The sequence below is a fragment of the Phocoena sinus genome, chromosome 2, assembly GCF_008692025.1.
Source record: "Phocoena sinus isolate mPhoSin1 chromosome 2, mPhoSin1.pri, whole genome shotgun sequence".
Classification (NCBI taxonomy): domain Eukaryota; kingdom Metazoa; phylum Chordata; class Mammalia; order Artiodactyla; family Phocoenidae; genus Phocoena; species Phocoena sinus.
The window spans coordinates 137653967-137676289 of record NC_045764.1 but is presented as its reverse complement, the minus strand read 5'-3'; the positions used below and the strand labels follow the sequence as shown (position 1 = coordinate 137676289).

General features: G+C 38.3%; 2 protein-coding genes across 4 annotated transcripts in view; one reads left to right on the top strand and one right to left on the bottom strand.

Annotated features, from left to right (window-relative positions):
- SLC38A6 (solute carrier family 38 member 6) overlaps positions 1–7480 on the bottom strand; it is an 86884-nt gene extending 79404 nt beyond the window's left edge. Inside the window, exons 1-3 of one of the 2 annotated variants that reach the window (XM_032621480.1) lie at positions 7271–7479; positions 6027–6157; positions 4169–4242 (exon numbers count right to left, since the gene is read on the bottom strand). In XM_032621480.1, coding sequence (XP_032477371.1) covers positions 4169–4242; positions 6027–6157; positions 7271–7375 — 310 coding nt within the window. In that variant the 5' untranslated portion in view covers positions 7376–7479. Of the gene's footprint in view, positions 1–4168; positions 4243–6026; positions 6158–7270 lie in introns of both variants that reach the window. The other variant, XR_004348294.1, reaches the window with a different exon arrangement.
- Positions 7481–7489: 9 nt separating this feature from the next.
- Positions 7490–22259, top strand: TRMT5 (tRNA methyltransferase 5). 2 transcript variants are annotated; one of them, XM_032621475.1, is made up of 5 exons: positions 7490–7622; positions 9003–9658; positions 17408–17532; positions 20514–21168; positions 21542–22259. In XM_032621475.1, the coding sequence occupies exons 1-5, from the start codon at positions 7618–7620 to the stop codon at positions 21592–21594; spliced, it is 1494 nt and encodes a 497-aa protein (XP_032477366.1). In that variant the 5' UTR covers positions 7490–7617; the 3' UTR covers positions 21595–22259. The 2 variants fall into 2 exon arrangements, with proteins under 2 accessions (XP_032477366.1, XP_032477367.1); XM_032621476.1 differs by having other exon boundaries at positions 7615–7683; positions 21542–22124.
- Positions 22260–22323: the final 64 nt, after the last annotated feature.

Sequence of the window (22323 nt, the reverse complement as noted above, 5' to 3'; positions counted from 1 at the left end):
ATGACAATGGAGACACAACGACCCAAGGCCCATGGGATGCAGCAAAAGCAGTTCTAAGAGGGAAGTTTATAGCCATACGATCCTACCTTAAGAAACAGGAAACATCTCGAATAAACAACCTACCCTTGCACCTAAACCAATTAGAGAAAAAAGAACAAAAAAAACCCAAAGTTAGCAGAAGGAAAGAAATCATAAAAATCAGATCAGAAATAAATGAAAAAGAAATGAAGGAAATTATAGCAAAGATCAATAAAACTAAAAGCTGGTTCTTTGAGAAGATAAAAAAATTGATTAGCCAGACTCATCAAGAAAAAAAGGGAGAAGACTCAAATCAACAGAATTAGAAATGAAAAAGGAGAAGTAACAACTGACACTGCAGAAATACAAAAGATCATGAGAGATTACTACAAGCAACTCTATGCTAATACAATGGACCACCTGGAAGAAATGGACAAATTCTTAGAAATGCACAACCTGCCAAGACTGAATCAGGAAGAAATAGAAAATATGAACAGACCAATCACAAGCACTGAAACTGAAACTGTGATTAAAAATCTTCCAACAAACAAAAGCCCAGGACCAGATGGCTTCACAGGTGAATTCTATCAAACATTTAGAGAAGAGCTAACACCTATCCTTCTCAAACTCTTTCAAAATATAAAGAGGAACACTCCCAAACTCATTCTACGAGGCCACCATCACCCTGATACCAAAACCAGACAAAGATGTCACCAAGAAAGGAAACTACAGGCCAATATCACTGATGAACATAGATGCAAAAAATCCTCAACACAATACTAGCAAACAGAATCCAAAGGGACATTAAAAGGATCATACACCATGATCAAGTGGGGTTTATTCCAGGAATGCAAGGATTCTTCAATATACACAAATCAATCAACGTGATGCACCATATTAACAAATTGAAGGAGAAAAACCATATGATCATGTCAGTAGATGCAGAGAAAGCTTCTGACAAAATTCAACACCCATTTATGTGTGTTGCATAAAAACCCTGCAGAAAGTAGGTATAGAGAGAACTTTTCTCAACATAATAAAGGCCATATGTGAGAAACCCACAGCCAACATAGTCCTCAATGGTGAAAAACTGAAACCAATTTCACTAAGATCAGGAACAAGACAAGGTTGCCCACTCTCACCACTCTCATTCAACATAGTTTTGGAAGTTGTAGCCACAGCAGTCAGAGAAGAAAAGGAAATAAAAGGAATCCAAATCGGAAAAGAAGAAGTAAAGCTGTCACTGTTTGCAGATGACATGATACTATACATACAGAATCCTAATGATGCTACCAGAAAACTACTAGAACTCATCAATGATTTTGGTAAAGTAGCAGGATACAAAATTAATGCACAGAAATCTCTGGCATTCCTATACACTAATGATGAAAAATCAGAAAGTGAAATTAAGAAAACACTCCCATTTACCATTACAACAAAAAGAATAAAATATCTAGGAATAAACCTACCTAAGGAGACAAAAGACCGGTGCGCAGAAAATTATAAGACAGTGATGAAGGAAATTAAAGATGATACAAATAGATGGAGAGATATACCATGTTCCTGGATTGGAAGAAGCAACATTGTGAAAATGACTCTACTACCTAAAGCAATCTACGGATTCAATGCAATCCCTATCAAACTACCACTGGCATTTTTCACAGAACTAGAACAAAAAATTTCACAAGTTTTATGGAAACACAAAAGACCCCAAATAGCCAAAGCAATCTTGAGAAAGAAAAACGGAGCTGGAGGAATCAGGCTCCCTGACTTCAGACTATACTACAAAGTTACAGTAATCAAGACAGTATAGTACTAGCACAAAAACAGAAATATAGATCAATGGAACAGTATAGAAAGCCCAGAGATAAACCCATGCACATATGGTCATCTTATCTTTGATAAAGGAGGCAGGAATATACAGTGGAGAAAGGACAGCCTCTTCAATAAGTGGTGGTGGGAAAACTGGACAGGTACATGTAAAAGTGTGAGATTAGAACACTCCGTAACACCATACACCAAAATAAGCTCAAAATGGATTAAAGACCTAAATGTAAGGCCAGAAACTATCAAACTCTTAGAGGAAAACATAGGCAGAACACTCTATGACATAAATCACAGCAAGGTCCCTTTTGACCCACCTCCTAGAGAAATGGAAATAAAAACAAAAATAAACAAATGGGACCTAATGAAGCTTAAACTTAAAAGCTTTTGCACAGCAAAGGAAATCATAAACAAGACCAAAAGACAACCCTCAGAATGGGAGAAAATATTTGCAAATGAAGCAACTGACAAAGGATTAATCTCCAAAATTTACAAGCAGCTCATGCAGCTCAGTAGCAAAAAAATAAACAACCCAATCCCAAAATGGGCAGAAGACCTAAATAGACATTTCTCCAAAATAAGATATACAGATTGCCAACAAACACATGAAAGAATGGTCAACATCATTAATCATTAGAGAAATGCAAATCAAAACTACAATGAGATATCATCTCACACCTGTCAGAATGGCCATCATCAAAAAAATCTAGAAACAATAAACGCTGGAGAGGGTGTGGAGAAAAGGGAACACTCTTGCACTGCTGTTGGGAATGTGAATTGGTACAGCCACTATGGAGAACAGTATGGAGGTTCCTTAAAAAACTACAAATAGAACTACCATATGACCCAGCAATCCCACTACTGGGCATATACCCTGAGAAAACTATAATTCAAAAAGTGTCATGTACCAAAACGTTCATTGCAGCTCTATTTACAATAGCCAGGAGATGGAAGCAACCTAAGTGTCCATCATCGGATGAATGGATAAAGAAAATGTGGCACATATATACAATGGAATATTACTCAGCCATAAAAAGAAACGAAATTGAGTTATTTGTAGTGAGGTGGATGGACCTATAGTCTGTCATACAGAGTGAAGTAAGTCAGAAAGAGAAAGACAAATACCATATGCTAACACATATATATGGAATCTAAGAAAGAAAAACATGTCATGAACAACCTAGGGGTAAGCTGGGAATAAAGATACAGACCTACTAGAGAATGGACTTGAGGATATGGGGAGGGGGAAGGGTAAGCTGTTACAAAGTGAGAGCATGGCATGGACATATATACACTACCAAACGTAAGGTAGATAGCTAGTGGGAAGCAGCCACAGAGCACAGGGAGATCAGCTCGGTGCTTTGTGACCACCTAGAGGGGTGGGATAGGGACGGTCGGAGGGAGGGAGACGCAAGAGGGAAGAGATATGGGAACATATTTATATGTATAACGGATTCACTTTGTTATAAAGCAGAAACTAACACACCATTGTAAAGCAATTATACTCCAATACAGATGTTAAAAAAAAAAAGACCATGACTGATGGACATAGAGTATTTGTTAATGCCAAAAGAAAAACCTTATGAAAGCAGTTCCGTAATTCATACACTTTTATTTATTGCAACTTAAAAGAACTTATTCAATAAATGACTGAACTGCATAATAAAGTTTCAAATGGAAAAAACTCATACACATATAAGGGGGGCAGAGATGGCAGTAGTAGATCTGGGAAGGTGTTCTCGAGGAGATGATCACCCTACGAGAAAGATGACCAGCATGAACACCTGTCTACTGCCCCATAACACAAGGTCTGGATCCTTTAAACACCTTTCAGGTGCTTCCCCTTATCTAACCCAGAAAACTATGTCACATGTTGTGCAGAAACGCAGGGAAGAATGCTGGTTTCCTCCTCCCATTCTGTCCTTGGATATTCCCCTGTAGGATTGGGTCTACATATCCTGACCTTTTGAAATTTTCCATTTCAACCATCCTACCTAATAATAATGTATGTCCGCTGGAAATTTGAGATTTGAGACAGACAATCCAATGTACATAGATATAATCACAATGGGCTACTTCATCAAATGAACCAGCATAGGGCTTCCCTGGTGGCACAGTGGTTGAGAGTCCGCCTGCCGATGCAGGGGACACGGGTTCGTGCCCCGGTCCGCAAAGATTCCAAATGCCATGGAGCGGCTAGGCCCGTGAGCCATGGCCACTGAGCCTGCGTGTCCGGAGCCTGTGCTCCGCAACGGGAGAGGCCACCACAGTGAGAGGCCCGCGTACCGCAAAAAAAAAAAAAGAATCATCATAACATTTTACTCACCTGTCTGAATACACAAACTAAGCAGGAGATGAACTGGGTAAGAAGCCAGGAGAGCGACTATCAGCAACAAGAAACTAAAATATAAAACAGCACATGGTCAAATCCCCCCAAATTTCTTTTTTATGGTATCTCATTCAAAAAACAATTTTTTTTTTTTCACATTGAAATGCTCAAAGGGACTGTCTTTAAGTAGTTGGATTATGGTCATTAAAGAAAGTAAGAAGATACTTTCTATATTTACCAAATTTTATTTAAACGAATATGTACTGCTTTTAAAACAAAACTCAGAAAAAAACCAAAGCTTATTTAAAACGAGAAAAGAATTTCCTTCTTTAGCACTCGTCTGCTAACTGCTGGTTTAGCCATTCAGTTATCTTGTAATACATCCCTTTTATAACTATTTTTCCTATTGTTAAGTCTAGAGAGAAGTTTCAGTTGTGAAATCTCATTGTCTTCTGTTTTCTTTCCTCTATCCCTCCCCTTCCAAAGATGTGTACCTCCCTATAATTTTGAATTAACACTGCATTTCCTAGCATCTATTAAACACACACTCACCAAACCAAACCAAAAAAATACAGTTAACACACTTCTAATGACACAATTTGAAAAATGTGCAATGTAATAATTGGAGTCCTCTAGCCAAAAGTATGAAAAGAAACAGCATGAATAATCCCCTACTTATTCTCAGGAAGGTACTGGCAGGACAAACTTCTAGAGAGCTGTCCCCAGTGGAGTGCTCCCGAAGTTGAAGAAATTCTATCTTTGTAGTCCACTTAATACTTGTTAATCAGTAGCAAAACTGAGAGGTGAAAGTACACTTGTCAACTGATGTCAGAGACCTCACAAAGTAACAGTTTGGCATCACCAAATGGAAACTGTGATATTCAGCAAGCACCCATTCAGTGGTATACATCTGCGTTTAAGACGCTGGAGTATAAAATGTGGTTTTTCAAAGGGAACTAAGAAATAAGTCCCATGATTATGTCTTGCCTAAGATGTCACACATAGCTTTGAAGTTTTAAAACTATGGAAGTCCGTGAATACATCCCATAATAAAAGCAAGTTGGTTTGCTAATCAAGCATTTCAAAATAAAGGCAAAAATGAACCTAAATGAGACTGTGTATTTTATTTTTTTTTGAGACTATGTATTTTAAATTTCCTAGAAAAATAGGTCTGCTTCTACTGACAAAACAAACTTGTTCATTCATTCTATTAAGCATGGTGCTAGATGCTAAGGATAAGGTCTAGTCCTAAAGGATTTCAGGGTTTAGTGGGGAAACTCACTTGCAAACAAATCATTATATTATAACAAAAGAATAAATATACAAAGTACTATGGAAGCACAGAAAAGACAGGAATGTCTTCTATCTTGGGCAAACTGGCATATGAGCTGAGTCTCAAAAGATGAGAAGGAATGAACACAGAATACATGTCTAGCCTCAGAAAGTGAAACAAGACTACTTAAGTAGGAAGAGAGAAGGAGATGTAGAGAAATGAAAGAATCATGTGCTTTATTTACACTCACCAAATCGCTCTTTATAAGTAATCTGCATGGCTGATAAACTTTGATTTACTTTGGCCAACTTGACACAACAAACAAGCCACTTCTTAAGGTTATAAACAAGTGTGGATCAAGTTTCCATTTTTTAAAATTAGCCACACTTTGGATGAAAAATACAAATTATGTAGCATCCCTCCAAGCTACAGACTAGCAACAATACAAGAGTAAGAGGAAAATGCTAAAACCCCAGAAATAACTAGAAATTGTATAACACCAGCTACTGCTGCCTACCTCTTTGCTTCTCAGTGTACTATAAAAATGAAAAAAAAATAAGTAAAATAAGAAAAAAAACTCACCTAAATCCAAGGATACCAGTATGAGCCATAACATAAGCTAAGCCAAGGATGCCACTTCCTATGATGGCATTCATCAAATTAAACACTGAGAAACCAAATGAAACACCTGGGGATCCCTGTCTGTGAAGTTCCTGTAAGCACACAAATTTAATAAAGTGTTTGAATGGTGAAGTTCAAATTTCCTTCAGAAATGACTGACACGTTATGGAGAAAGTCTCTTACAAACCACAGGCATCATGTAACATACTAGCTGCTCAACCAGCACTGGTTTCCTTTCCTTCCCTTCTCACCGCTCACTAGTGCAGCTCCAGGAACCTAGTTTCCTGGGAAAATCATTGCCACCTGCATAGAGACCCGGTAGGCTTCAGGAATAGCCAAGACTAACCAACCTTGTGACTGCAAAAGATGAAGATAGGGTAAGACAGGGTGGGGACAGAGAGCAGGCAGATGGCCTCAAGCTCACGTGATTACTGAATCCCTGAGTCACCTTGGAGCTGCTGCAGACAACTGTTGCTCCCCAATTAGTAGGACTGCAAAACTAATCTCTATTTATACACTCAATGAATTAAGTCTGCCCAACTGGAAGGATGGTCAGGAATGCCATGCAATGACGATATAATAAATAGAAGCAATTCACATTGCTCTGGCGAGGATACACCCCAGAAAACACTCTCTTCTAAAATAGCATTCGGGAACAAAGTCCTAGAAACTGTTATTGCCCTGGGACTTGAGTTAAAGAGCCGAAGTGCCCACTGCACAGGCTTTAGGGCCAGGGAAGTCCTACATACTTATTACCAGGCCACCTCTGCTCCTTCACGGTTAAGGATCTTTGTATTAAGATGTTTACAGGTCCCCCAATGACTAAGCCGAGAAAAGAAAAATCTTGTGACTCTTGCAAAAAGCTCACAAGACTAGTGGAGGAAACGAGAAGCCGACAAAGATACTAACAAACAGCAGTGAGTTACATAACCGCGGGGCTGTTTCTCTGTGGGGTCCCCAGCCTCCACCCGCTGCTGCACCTCTTCCACCTGAGCCTGCACCTTTACTTCAGCTTCTCTTTCTAGGACACCTTAGGCTCCTATCACATTCAAGAACTCCGCCAGATCTCCTCGGAATCTCGGCTGCTGCCTTTGGGCCCCAAGCCCTCAGCTTCTCCCCTCTCCCCTTGCCATCCCCTTTCTTTTCCGGGTTTTATTTGGCAGGCACTTCAGAGAAGTGCCGGGAAGCGTGTGGAGCGAACTTACGTTGCTAAGCAACGGGCTCAACTCTTCCGCCTCCGCCTCTTCGGGCTGCCTGGCAGAGACAAACCAGCCGGGCTCAGTGTCCACGATCCCCCAGGGCGCCTCCATGCTGCTCACTGGCCGACTACCCAGTCCATCTACAAGCTACTACCCCAGCCCTCCCGTCGGGTAGTCGCGCCAAAGGCGGAGCTATGGTCCCAGCCCTTCCGGGTTCCCGTACCTCACCAGGGCCGGGAAGAAAGGAGGAATCGACGTGATCTGATGACGCTCGCCCCTCGGCGGCGAACATTGATGGTGTCATCGAGGGCCCGCCCACCCGCCGGCGACCCATTTCCGAGCTGCACCAGAGCATGAGGTGAGGGTCTGGTCTTGGAGCCAGCTGCTGGGCGACGCAGAGAAATGAGATGGTGACGTTGGTGAGATGGCGGCCGCGGTGCCCTTGATAGTTCGAAGAGGCTGAGGGTATGGTGGCGGTACGGGTCCGCTCGGGGCTGCTCTCCGCCTCGCGCTCTCTGGGCGCGGAAACGTCACGAGGTCACCCACCATCTGGTGCGGAGCCTAGGTCTGAGTACGGCGGAGTGAGGAGTGTTTCATCTTTTCAAAAGCTTTTCGATAGAGCCTTTAGCCACATTTTACATGCGGAAAGACGAGACTCACAATAAGTAATTTACCCAAGATCACACATCTGGTTAACTTCTAGACCCAGTTTGAACCCTGACTGTGAACTTTGACAGTTGCTTTACAGGGTTCCCGGGCAGGGCCCTTTTTTCTGACAATTACTTCTTCGGTATTCCAGAAGGCAAAATTAATAACTGATACTGCTACTGGGATGTGCATATAACACTTAGCAAAGTTCTCGTCCTCAAAATACTGAAACCTCTAGTTATAGGCAGGACTTGGGGCAGTAAAACATCGAAGACATTGAGATAGATTAAGAGCGCAGGCGCTGGATTTTAATCCTCGCTCAGCCACTTACCAGCAACGAGACTTCGGGTCAATTTACCTACTTCTGAGCTTTAGTTTACTCGTATACAAGATGAGAATGTGATACCACACACCTTGACAATGTGCATAAAGCATTTAGTACAACATCTGGCCCATTAAGCATCCATAAGAATATCCTTTTAAAAATTGACATTGGGGGGCTTCCCTGGTGGCGCAGTGGTTGCGAGTCCGCCTGCCGATGCAGGGGACACGGGTTCGTGCCCCGGTCCGGGAGGATCCCACGTGCCGCGGAGCGGCTGGGCCCGTGAGCCATGGCCGCTGGGCCTGCGCGTCTGGAGCCTGTGCTCCGCAATGGGAGAGGCCACAACAGTGAGAGGCCCGTGTACCGCAAAAAAAAAAAAAAAAAAAAAAAAAAATTGACATTGGTAAAATCGTAAATATAGTGACCATTTCGTTTAGAGATGATCCTTTAACTTAAACTTCAGCCTTCTAATTCCAAACATATTCTGTAGAAAATTGTGGGTGGGGAGGTTTATTGACTATAGGGAGGGTGATGGATCACTAAGCCCTAGTCCTGGCAGCAGGTGGATTGAAGGTTCAAATCTTCCAGTCATCCTGTCCTAGAAAAGATAGTATACTTCTCACATACCACTAAAAGTTTTAATTATCAGCATTTAGCAGGCTATTTAAAACAGTAGTGAATTAAAATTTTTATCCTCAAGACCTATTGTGAACATGTTAAGTTAGTTTGTAACTTTATGGTATTTCTTTTAATTAATACTTTTTTTAGGATCTTATGGAGGCCATTTGGATTCTCAAGAAGACTTCTCAAAGTGGAAAGCTGTAGAATAACTGAAGCAGAATCATTGAGTCCACTAGCTTGGGCATCACTGATACAGAAGCTTAGCAGAACACCTGGTATTTTCTTGTTGGATCAAAGAAAAAGATTCTCAACCATGCCTGAAATAGAAACAAATCAGAGAGACTCTGAATTGTTTTCACCCCCCTCTGATGTTCGAGGAATGACAGAACTTGATAGAACAGCTTTTAAAAAGACAGTCACCATCCCGGTGCTTAAAGTGAGGAAAGAAATAGTCAATAAATTGATGCGATCCCTTAAAAGGGCAGCACTGCAGCGCCCAGGCATAAAACGTGTGATTGAAGATCCAGAAGATGAAGAAAGTAGACTAATTATGTTGGATCCCTATAAAATGTTTACTGATGATTCCTTTGAGAAGGGAGAACTCAGTATTTTAAAGCAGCTGAATGTCAATCCACAGATATCTAAATATAACTTGGAACTAACTTATGAAAACTTTAAGTCAGAAGAAATCTTGAAAGCTGTGCTTCCTGAAGGTCAAGATGTGACTTCAGGGTTTAGCAGAGTTGGACATATTGCCCACCTGAACCTTCGAGATCATCAACTGCCTTACAAGCATTTAATTGGTAGGTATGTCTCAGTAATATTCACATATTAGAAAGCAATTAGCAAGTTCTAATTTTTGTTAAAAAAATTTTTTTTTAATGCTGAATTACAGAATCAGGACATTTTATTTTAATTTGAAGCTGGATCTTAAGCAACATATTCTTTCTTTTGAGGGCCATTTTGGAATACTCTTCCCAGAGTCATAGCAATCTCTAAATATCAATTCAAGCTTTTGTGTACACAATACGTAAGCATAAACTTGAATCACTTGCTTTTGTAGAACTCTTTGGCAGTTTATTATTTTGGTATACAGGACTTGTTAGTCCTTCAGGACTATGTTGAATGCTAGGTTTCGTGAGTGTTTCATAGTCAGAAGGGCAAGACACTGTTTAGTCATGCTTTCATTGATTCAGTTACCTGAGCCTCTTCTGTATGTCAGGCACCATACTTTTTTAGTGTTCCTAGCCTTTTAGAAACACTGCTGTGTATCTCTCTTACCTCTGTAGCCCAAAGTTGAAGCGTGGGTCTTTTATGCTTTGGGATAAGAAAGAACTAGAAGACTAATCAAAATCGCACTTGTTCTTATATAAATATTTAATGTCCATGCATTCTCCAGATTAATTTTTTTTAATGTAGAGTAATTGTCAGAACTTCTGAGAATTATTTTCAGTTTTAAAATGTAGTGCTCAGTGTTTTGCATGGGTAGGATTTCAGAGCTATGCTATTATGCATTTCCTTTGTTTTTACTGATGAAAGGAGCTGATAATGCATAGTGATAACATAATAAATACTTAAGCAGATCCTTATAATTATGACCAGGTGCAAATGTCAAGTATAGGCTTTCCTATGAGTCATTGCCTATCCTAACTCAACATTCCTTTTAGCACTCTTATTTTATAAACTCTCTTTCATAAAGGGGCACTCATAGATTAAAAGTGAAATATTTTCATACAGTGGTAATTCTAAAGCTATTACTGTAGACCTTCAGAATATTTTTTTTATTTCATTCATTTCAAACTAACTTCTGTACCTTAAAAATTGAGTTCTGATACCTGAAGCAGAACAAGATAAGAACAGCTATTGACAAGAGTTTATTGACTTTATCATATTCAAAATCAGGTATTTAACTACCAGAGAGAACTTGGACAAATTCTGGTTGTATTTAAGCATATTTGTATTATGGAGTACTTTATACTAACTTACAGATCAAGTTATCTTTCCTTATACAATGAGATAGTGTACAGATTCTTTTTTTTTAATTTAATTTAATTTATTTTTTTATATAGCAAGTTCTTATTAGTCATCCATTTTATACACATCAGTGTATACATGTCAATCCCAATCTCCCAATTGATACCACTACCCCCACCACCCCCTGCCGCTTTCCCCCCTTGGTGTCCATACGTTTGTTCTCTACATCTGTGTCTCACTTTCTGCCCTGCAAAACGGTTCATCTGTACCATTTTTCTAGGTTCCACATATATGCATTAATATACGATATTTGTTTTTCTCTTTCTGACTTACTTCACTATGTATGACAGACTCTAGGTCCATCGACGTCTCTACAAATGACCCAATTTCATTCCTTTTTATGACAAATATTCCATTGTATATATGTACCACACCTTCTTTATCCATTTGTCTGTCGATGGGCATATAGGTTGCTTCCATGACCTGGCTACTGTAAATAGTGCTGCAATGAACATTGGGGTGCATGTGTCTTTTTGAATTGTGGTTTTCTCTGGATATATGCCCAGTATGGTAATTCTATTTTCAGTTTTATAAGGAACCTCCATACTGTTCTCCATAGTAGCTGTATCAATTTACATTCCCACCAACAGTGCAAGAGGGTTCCCTTTTCTCCACACCCTCTCCAGCATTTGTTGTTTGTAGATTTTCGGATGATGCCCATTCTAACTGGTGTGAGGTGATACCTCATTGTACTTTTGATTTGCATTTCTCTAATAGTGATGTTGAGCAGCTATTCATGTACTTCTTGGCCATCTGTATGTCTTCTTTGGAGAAATGTCTATTTAGGTCTTCTGCCCATTTTTGGATTGGGTTGTTTGTTTTTTTAATATTGAGCTGCATGAGCTGTTTATATATTTTGGAGATTAATCCTTTGTCCGTTGATTCGTTTGCAAATATTTTCTCCCATTCTGAGGGTTGTCTTTTCGTCTCGTTTATGGTTTCCTTTGCTGTGCAAAAGCTTTTAAATTTCATTAGGTTGCATTTGTTTATTTCTGTTTTTATTTCCATTACTCTAAGAGATGGATCAAAAAAGATCTTGCTGTGATTTATGTCAAAGAGTGTTCTTCCTATGTTTTCCTCTAAGAGTTTTATAGTGTCTGGTCTTACATTTAGGTCTCTAATCCATTTTGAGTTTATTTTTGTGTATGGTGTTAGGGAGTGTTCTAATTTCAATCTTCTACATGTAGCTGTCCAGTTTTCCCAGCGCCACTTATTGAAGAGACTGTCTTTTCTCCATTGTATATCCTTGCCTCCCTTGTAGATTAGTCGACCATCGGTGCACAGGTTTATCTCTGGGCTTTCTATCTTGTTCCATTGATCTGTATTTCTGTTTTTGTGCCAGTACCATATTGTCTTGATTACTGTAGCTTTGTAGTATAGTCTGAAGTCAGGGAGTCTGATACCTCCAGCTCCTCTTCTTTCCCTCAAGACCGCTTTGGCTATTTGGGGTCTTTTCTGTCTCCATACAAATTTTAAGATTTTTTGTTCTAGTTCTGTAAAAAATGCCATTGGTAATTTGATAGGGATTGCATTGAACCTGTAGATTGCTTTGGGTAGTATAGTCATTTTCACAATATTGATTCTTCCAATCCAAGAACATGGTATATCTCTCCATCTGTTGGTATCATCTTTAATTTCTTTCATCAGTGTCTTATAGTTTTCTACATACAGGTCTTTTGTCTCCCTAGGTAGGTTTATTCCCAAATATTTTATTATTTTTGTTGCAATGGTAAATGGGAGTGTTTCCTTAATTTCTCTTTCAGATTTTTCATCATTAGTATATAGGAATGCAAGAGATTTCTGTGCATTAATTTTGTATCCTGCAACTTTACCAAGTTCATTAATTAGCTCTAGTAGTTTTCTGGTGGCATCTTTAGGATTCTCTGTGTATAGTATCATGTCATCTGCAAACAGTGACAGTTTTACTTCTTCTTTTCCAATTTGTATTCCTTTTATTTCTTTTTCTCCTCTGATTGCTGTGCCTAGGACTTCCAAAACTATGTTGAATGATAGTGGTGAGAGTGGACATCCTTGTCTTGTTCCTGATCTTAGAGGAAATGCTTTCAGTTTTTCACCGTTCAGAATGATGTTTGCTGTGGGTTTGTCATATATGGCCTTTATTATGTTGAGGTAGGTTCCCTATATGCCCACTTTCTGAAGAGTTTATCATAAATGGATGTTGAATTTTGTCAAAAGCTTTTCCTGCATCTATTGAGATGATCATATGGTTTTTATTCTTCAATTTGTTAATATGGTGTATCACACTGATTGATTTGCATATATTGAAGAATCTTTGCAGCCCTGGGATAAATCCCACTTGATCATGCTGTATGATCCTTTTAATGTGTTGTTGGATTCTGTTTGCTAGTATTTTGTTGAGGATTTTTGCATCTATATTCATCAGTGATATTGGTCTGTAATTTTCTTTTTTTGTAGTATCTTTGTCTTGTTTTGGTATCAGGGTGATGGTGGCATCATAGAATGAGTTTGGGAGTGTTCCTTCCTCTGCAATTCTTGGAAGAGTTTGAGAAGGATGGGTGTTAGCTCTTCTCTAAATGTTCGACAGAATTCACCTGTGAAGCCATCTGGTCCTGGACTTTTGTTTGTTGGAAGATTTTTAATCACAGTTTCAATTTCATTACTTGTGGTTGGTCTGTTAATACTTTCTATTTCTTCCTGGTTCAGTCTTGGAAGGTTATACCTTTCTAAGAATTTGTCCATTTCTTCCAGGTTGTCCATTTTATTGGCATAGAGTTGCTGTAGTAGTCTCTTAGGATACTTTGTATTTCTGCAGTGTCTGTTGTAACTTCTCCTTTTTCATTTCTAATTTTACTGATTTGAGTCCTCTCCCTCTGTTTCTTGATGAATTTGGCTAATGGTTTATCAATTTTATCTTCTCAAAGAACCAACTTTTAGTCTTATTGATCTGTGCTTTTGTTTTCTTTGTTTCTATTTCATTTATTTCTCTCTGATCTTTATGATTTCTTTCCTTCTGCTAACTTTGGGTTTTGTTTGTTCCTTCTCTAGTTCCTTTAGGTGTAAGGTTAGATTGTTTATTTGAGATTTTTCTAATTTCTTGAGGTAGGCTTGTATAGCTATAAAGTTCCCTCTTAGAACTGCTTTTGCTGCATCCCATAGGTTTTGGATCATCATGTTTTCATTGTCATTTGTCTCTAGTTATATTTTGATTTCCTCTTTGATTTCTTCAATGATCTCTTGGTTATTTAGTAACGTATTGTTTAGCCCTCATGTGTTTGTGTTTTTTACGTTTTTTCCCTGTAATTCATTTCTAATCTCATAGCGTTGTGGTCAGAAAAGATACTTGATATGATTTCAATTTTCATAAATTTACTAAGGCTTCATTTGTGAACCAAGATGTGATCTATCCTGGAGAATGTTCCGTGCGCACTTGAGAAGAAAGTGTAATGTGCTGTTTTTGGATGGAATGTCCTATAAATATCAATTAAATCTATGTAGTCTATTGTGTCATTAAAGCTTATGGTACCTTATTAATTTTCTGTTTGGAAGATCTGTTCATTGGTGTAAGTGAGGTGTTAAAGTCCCCCACTATTATTGTGTTACTGTCGATTTCCTCTTTTATAACTGTTAGCAGTTGCCTTATGTATCGAGGTGCCCCTATGTTGGGTGCATATATATTTATAATTATTATATCTTCTTCTTGGATTGATCCCTTGATCATTATGTAGTGTCCTTCCTTGTCTCTTGTAACATTCTTTATTTTAAAGTCTATTATATCTGATATGAGTATTGCTACTCCAGCTTTCTTTTGATTTCCATTTGCATGGAATATCTTTTTCCATCCCCTCACTTTCAGTCTGTATGTTTCCCTAGGTCTGAAGTGGGTCTCTTTTAGATAGCATATATATGGGCCTTGTTTTTGTATCCATTTAGCAAGCCTGTGTCTTTTGTTTGGAGCATTTAATCCATTCAGCTTTAAGGTAATTATCGATATGTATGTTCCTATGACCATTTTCTTAATTGTTTTGGGTTTTTGTAGGTCCTTTTCTTCTCTTTTGTTTCCCACTTAAAGAAGTTCCTTTAGCATTTGTTGTAGAGCTGGTCTGGTGGTGCTGAATTCTCTTAGCTTTTACTTGTCTGTAAAGCTTTTGATTTCTCCATTGAATCTGAATGAGATTCTTGCCAGGTTGAGTAATCTTGGTTGTAGGTTCTTCCCTTTTGTCACTTTATGTATATCATGCCACTCCCTTCTGGCTTGTAGAGTTTCTGCTGAGAAATCAGCTGTTAACCTTATGGGAGTTCCCTTGCTGCTCTCAATAATTTTTGTCTTTAATTTTTGCCAATTTGATTACTGTGTGTCTCGGTGTGTTTCTCCTTGAGTTTATCCTGTATGGGACTCTCTGCACTTCCTGGACTTGGGTGGCTATTTCCTTTCCCATGTTAGGGAAGTTTTCAACTATAATCTCTTCAAATATTTCCTCGGGTCCTTTCTCTCCCTCTTCTCCTTCTGGGACCCCTATAATGCAAATGTTGTTGCGTTTAATGTTGTCCCAGACGTCTCTTAGGCTGTCTTCATTTCTTTTCATTCTTTTTTCTTTATTCTATTCCGCAGCAGTGAATTCCACCATTCTGTCTTCCAGGTGACTTATCCATTCTTCTGCCTCATTTATTCTGCTATTGATTCCTTCTAGTGTAGTTTTCGTTTCAGTTATTGTATTGTTTATCTCTGTTTGTTCTTTAATTCATCTAGGTCTTTGTTAAACATGTCTTGCTTCTTCTCGATCTTTGCCTCCATTCTTTTTCCGAGGTCCTGGATCATCTTCACTATCATTATTCTGAATTCTTTTTCTGGAAGGTTGCCTATCTCCACTTCATTTGGTGGTTTTTCTGGGGTCTTATCTTTTTCCTTCATCTGGTACATAGCCCTCTGCCTTTTCATCTTGTCTATCTTTCTGTGAATGTGGTTTTTGTTCCACAGGCTGCAGGATTGTAGTTCTTGCTTCTGTTGTCTGTCTTCTGGTGGATGAGGCTATCTAAGAGGCTTGTGCAAGTTTCCTGATGGGCAGGACTTGTCGTGGGTACAACTGGCTGTTGCTCTGGTGGGCAGAGCTCAGTAAAACTTTAATCCACTTGACTGCTGATGGGTGGGGCTGGTTTCCCTCCCTGTTGGTTGTTTGGCCTGAGGTGACCCAACACTGGAGCCTACCCGGGCTCTTTGGTGGGGCTAATGGCGTACTTTGGGAGGGCTCACGCCAAGGAGTACTTCCGAGAACTTCTGCTGCCAGTGTCCTTGTCCCCACTGTGAGCCACAGCCCTCCCCCCCGCCTCTGCAGGAGACCCTCCAACACTAGCTGGTAGGTCTGGTTCAGTCTCCTATGGGGTCACTGCTCCTTCCCCTGGGTCCCAATACACACACTACTTTGTGTGTGCCCTCCAAGAGTGGAGTCTCTGGTTCCCCCAGTCCTGTCGAAGTCCTGCAATGAAATCCCACTAGCCTTCAAAGTCTGATTCTCTAGGAATTCCTCCTCCTGTTGCCAGACCCCCAGGTGCGGAAGCCTGCCGTGGGGCTCAGAACCTTCACTCCAGTGGGTGGACTTCTGTTGTATAAGTGTTCTCTAGTTTGTGAGTCACCCACCCAGGAGTTACGGGATTTGATTTTATTGTGATTGCACCCCTGCTACCATCTCATTGTGGCTTCTCCTTTGTCTTTGGATGTGGCGTATCATTTTTGGTGAGTTCTAGTGTCTTTCTGTCGATGATTGTTCAGCAGTTATTTGTGATTCCAGTGTTCTCACAAGAGGGAGTGAGAGCACATCCTTCTATTCCGCCATCTTGAACCAATCAGTGTATAGGTTCTTATAAATTTTTAAAGTGCTGACAAAACTGTAGACTTTGATTATAGGGCATCAGTATACCATTGCTGGTGTACTTTATCCTTGTAGCTTTTTCTGCTCTGGCAAATATTTGACATAAAGAACAATTTAAGTAAATGGACATTTTATTTAGATAAAACTCTAAAGAATCTATGTTTCTTTTATTTGAAAACATTATTTTGCTGGTATGTGTTTCCAAAGTGGAAGTACCTGTTTCAAATACAGAATCAAGCAAACATTTGGTTTGAGGCCAATGAGGACAGGCTGGTGTTTTCTGGGACCATTTGTTCCCAAAGTCCTTACATCTCTTCCTTCTGTTTTTTAACCAGTTCCCTATGGTCTACCTGTTTGCTTACTGCTGTATTGATACATTTGAGAAGACTAAGTAAAAGACATGGAAAAATATTAGGTAGAACAAAACTTCTCAAAAATTTTTTTTATAAATGTACCCACACATTTTTTGTGTGTGTTTGCATTGGGGGCTGTCAGACATTAACTTTAGTAATCTGTTGAATTTTTAGAATTGCATGCCTCTTTACACATTCTAGATGCAGGTTTTGTCTATAAACCAAAAGAAAGTATAGTTCACATCAATTTCATACTTGCAGTTTTAGCTTTTATTTTGCAACCAAACGGCAATATTTATTATGAATTCTCTGCTTTTAGGCCAAGTTATGATTGACAAAAATCCAGGAATCACCTCAGTGGTAAATAAAATTAATAACATTGATAATACTTACCGAAATTTCCAAATGGAAGTGCTATCTGGAGAGGAGAATATGATGACCAAGGTATGGAGTATTTTATTGTCTCCTAATATAGTGTATATCAAGATTAATGTTTGAAATCAGAATAGATAACAAAGATTAAGAATATATAATAAATACCCAGTATTGATGAATATGTGAGAATGTGAGCATTTACATATACTATTGATGGGAGTGCAAATTTGATACAGTCAGGAAGAGTATATGGTAATATATTGCAGTTTTGAATAGATACATCCTTTGACCTAGCATTCCATTTATAGGAAGTTATCTCAAGGATATAATTGGACAAAACTGTAATGATGTACGTACTAGGTTCTGCATCATTTTTTTTTTTTTTTTTTCCTTTTTTGGTTGCACCACGTGGCATGTGGGATCTTAGTGCCCCACCAGGGATCAAACCCCCACCCCCTGTAGTGGAAGCACAGAGTGTTAACCACTGGACTGCCAGGGAAGTCCCTGCATCATTTTTATAATAATAAATAAAACAAACAAAGAAATGGAAACAATCTAAATGTCATCAGTAGATAATTGATTACATTTTGGTATAACAATACAACGGAATACTTCATCATTAAAGATTATTTATATTTAGCTCCATACTTAAAATAAATTGTCCACTGACACGTTAAGTGACAAAAAATAAGTTGTAGAATAGTATATATAACGTAGTTACATTTTAACTATGATAATTTTAAGTATGTAAATATGCGTATACACCAGAACATTAACAGTGAGCATATTTTTACTTGGTATAGTTACTGGTGACCTTTGTTATCATCTGTATACTTTTCTACTGAGCACATATTTCTTTTATAAGAAAAACAAAACAAATCTATTTCAAAGAAAAAATAATTTAAAATATGTAGGAACAGATTCCTGGTATAAACCACTTCCTTATTTTCCACCCCCCAAATCCTCTGGAGTGTTGGATATAATAAACCTTTTTTAGCCCCTTAGATAATTACATGTTAACATCATGTGAAATTTTGTACCCAAGCTAAGAAATAGGTTAAACTCTCTCCATAATTTTAATAACAAAAGCCACTCTTAAAGTGTTAGTCATATCTTTCAAACAGGACTTTATAAAACTCAGGAGAGAACTTATGCAAAATAATTTTAAGATTCTGGGCCAATATTTCTCCAGAATTTAATAGTGTCAGGATATTAAAATACCATTTACTACACACTTATTTTAGGTCCTGAGCTAAATGCTTTAAATATAACAAATCCTAAGAGACCCACAAGATAATGGTTGTTGTTATTCATATTCTCTTTACGCAGATGAAATAACTAGGAATGGCTGAGCAGAGTGTTTGGAGCAAGGCTTCTGACTTGAGTCCATGCATGCATGGTCTTTCCTTGTATACCAAACCTCCAGTGCCTACTACTTGTGTATAATGTATGAGGTCTGTTATGGCAAGCAAGATTTGAATATGAATCCTTTGGTAATAACAGTGCTTATCTCAGCTGACATGAAGACCTACTAAACGTTAGGCATACCCTGATTGAACATTGTGCGTGTTATTTTCTTGGTACTGACCCTTAGGGTAACAGATAGTATCATTCTTCTCATAAAGAACATCTAAAAGTTCTGAGAAACTTCTGTAATTTTATAAATGCCTTGTGATTGATTTCCTAAGTCAACTAAAGCTTGTTCTTAAGGACATACTTTATACCTAATATTTATACTGTCAAATAAATGTAAAAACTCAATATAATTTCTTTGCTCCAAACAGAATCACATTTAAGTTTAACTTTAGGAGCTCATGCAACATTTAAGTAGTATGTGTGTATATTGTGAGGTAAAAAGATTCCTAAAGTGAATCTGCTGAAAGTCATGCTTAACTAAGGGAGCGAGATATCAAAGACAGCATGATAAAACCAGAGGGATACTTAGAATCTAATTTTTTAAGCTAGAACTGTGATTCACACTAAAGAGCTTAAAAGGGGAGTAGAAAGGAGATTTCGGAAAAAGCATCCCAAGACATATTTAAGCGTTCCAAGTTATATACCTAGAAAGACTTTTAGTTGGCAGAATCATAAAGAAACATTTCCAATACTGGAACCTTAGTAATATGGCCAGAGCATCTGATGTGGTCAGGAAGAAAAAAATATGTACAAATTTGGAATTAAGGTCCATGAAGAGAGAATACAGAAGATATCTCTATCATATTTATAGAACTTAGGAACTTTCTGGCCTTTGATTCTTCATCTATTAAAATAAGGGGCTTAAGATGATGGGTGAGGTCACATTCTACAACTATAATTTTAGTTTTGTTTTCTGTTTTCTATCATGTTTATGATAATCCCCAAAGAAATGCTGCAAAGTCTTAATTTTGTTCAAAACATTGCTTCACTGTATGTATTTAGTTTATCCATGAAAACTCAGATTTGGGAAAGGAGAAAGTAGGGGAATAATTTGTTCTATACACTGGCTCTATTTATAGACATGAAACCTGCAAAGTCCAAGTAACTGTCTGAAAACATAGTAAAATACCTCCAAATTCAATGACATATGACACATCTATCGTGACTCCCCCGACAAACTGAAAACTAAGGAGGGAAGCTTGCTTGCTGTGTGGAAGTGCTGTCTGCAACTTAGCTACCCACCATGAAGATATGTGTAGTGTGTTCTTTCAAAGTATAGGGTATTTTTCTATCAGGTGACAGGAGAGAGTATAATTAAGCCAGTCAATTGGCCTATCTGAAAAATTCCTAGTGTGATTGGAGAACCACTTTATAGCCCTTTAGGATGAGATAAAGAACCATTTGGCTTTGAAGAGATAACTTTTCTCATGAAAACTTCTAATGCAAGATATTAAGTGGCCTCAAGTATAGCATAAACACCAGAATTCTAATTAAAATGCCTTTAAATGCACTGCTGTTTTGCTCTTAATAATACTAAATTTAAATGTGTGTATGTCTGTGAGTGCATCCATCCGATATCAGTGACTAGAACTTAAGACTAAGCAGTTTAACCAAAAGCATAATACCTTTTTCAGGTTCGAGAGAACAACTACACTTACGAATTTGATTTTTCAAAAGTCTATTGGAATCCTCGTCTCTCCACAGAACACAGCCGTATCACAGAACTTCTCAAACCTGGGGATGTCCTATTTGATGTTTTTGCTGGGGTTGGGCCCTTTGCCATTCCAGTAGCAAAGAAAAACTGCACTGTATTTGCCAATGATCTCAATCCTGAATCCCATAAATGGTTACTACACAATTGTAAATTAAATAAAGTGGACCAAAAGGTGAAAGTCTTTAACTTGGATGGGAAAGACTTCCTCCAAGGACCAGTCAGAGAAGAATTAATGCAGCAGCTGGGACCACTGTCAAAAGAAAGAAAACACGCTGTGCACATTGTCATGAACTTGCCAGCAAAGGCTATTGAGTTTCTCAGTGCTTTCAAATCACTCTTAGATGGCCAGCCATGCGGCAGTGAGCTTTTTCCCATTGTGCACTGTTACAGCTTTTCCAAAGATGCTAATCCCGCTAAGGATGTTCAGCAACGAGCTGGAACTGTGTTAGGCATCTCCTTGGAGGCATGCAGTTCAGTTCACCTAGTAAGAAATGTGGCCCCTAACAAGGAAATGTTATGCATCACTTTTCGGATTCCTGCTGCTATACTTTACAAGAACCAGACCCTAAATGGAGGTGAGCAATTTCTGGGAAATTAAATGTAAGCTGTAATACTTTTCATATAACTTTCTGGGGCTACATATATATTTTATATTATTTTTTAAATTTGGAAATAGGTTAAACTCATTCTAGTTAGATATTTCAGTTCAAGACCCCTTGCCATCCAATTGTGACTACTTTCTCACAATTTTACAAATTTTAGTATGATTTACTGTTCAGTCTAGTAGAAGTCTACTTCATTAAACTAATAAATCCGCAGGAATGTTACTCTTTCATGTGTAAGTTAATTAGATTAAAAATCTGTAAAATGCCTGTATTACTTGCTTTTTAAAAGTATTTTCAAATGTTAAGTATCTTACCTAATATAGATTTTCTGGATTTGTTACAGACAATCATGAAGATCCACCTATTAAACGCCAGAGGACAGATAAAGACTTTTAGGAAGAAAAAACACAAATTGCTTCAATCACTTAATTGGAAATATTTTCTCCAGCTCCCCACTAGACGTTTATGTAGTGAAATATCATTTGTATGATTTCTATATTTTAGCATTCAGTTACTTTAGTATTGAACCCTTATATTTTGCCCTAGCTGTCTTATAAATTGGGGATTATCAAATTAAAATTTAAATAAGTCTACTAAATACATTTTTATGTTATAATTATAATTTTATCATCAAATATATCTAATATTTTATTAGATAAATATGTTTAAATATTGTCTTTCTCTTGGGAAAATAGTTTCTGAAGGTAGGATAATTGCATGCTAACTAGGAAAGAACTAATCATTTTACAGTTATCCTTAGTTGAAGAGTGTAGCTAAATTTTATATAAGTACTCCTACACTATTACTATAAAAGTACTAACAGGGCTTCCCTGGTGGCGCAGTGGTTGAGAATCTGCCTGCCAATGCAGGGGTCACGGGTTCGAGCCCCGGTCTGGGAAGATCCCACATGCCACGGAGCAACTGGGCCCGTGAGCCACAACTACTGAGCCTGCGCGTCTGGAGCCTGTGCTCCGCAACGAGAGGCCCGCGCACCGCGATGAAGAGTGGACCCCGCTCGCTGCAACTAGAGAAAGCCCTCGCACAGAAACGAGGACCAAACAAACCCAAACATAAATAAAAAAAAAAAAAAAAAAAAAAAAAAAAAAGTACTAACAAATGAGATTA

Coding starts and splice junctions, on each gene's coding strand:
- TRMT5 (XM_032621475.1), top strand. Junction 9,659..17,407: donor GCCTTACAAGCATTTAATTG/GTAGGTATGTCT, acceptor CTCTGCTTTTAG/GCCAAGTTATGATTGACAAA. Junction 17,533..20,513: donor AGGAGAATATGATGACCAAG/GTATGGAGTATT, acceptor TACCTTTTTCAG/GTTCGAGAGAACAACTACAC.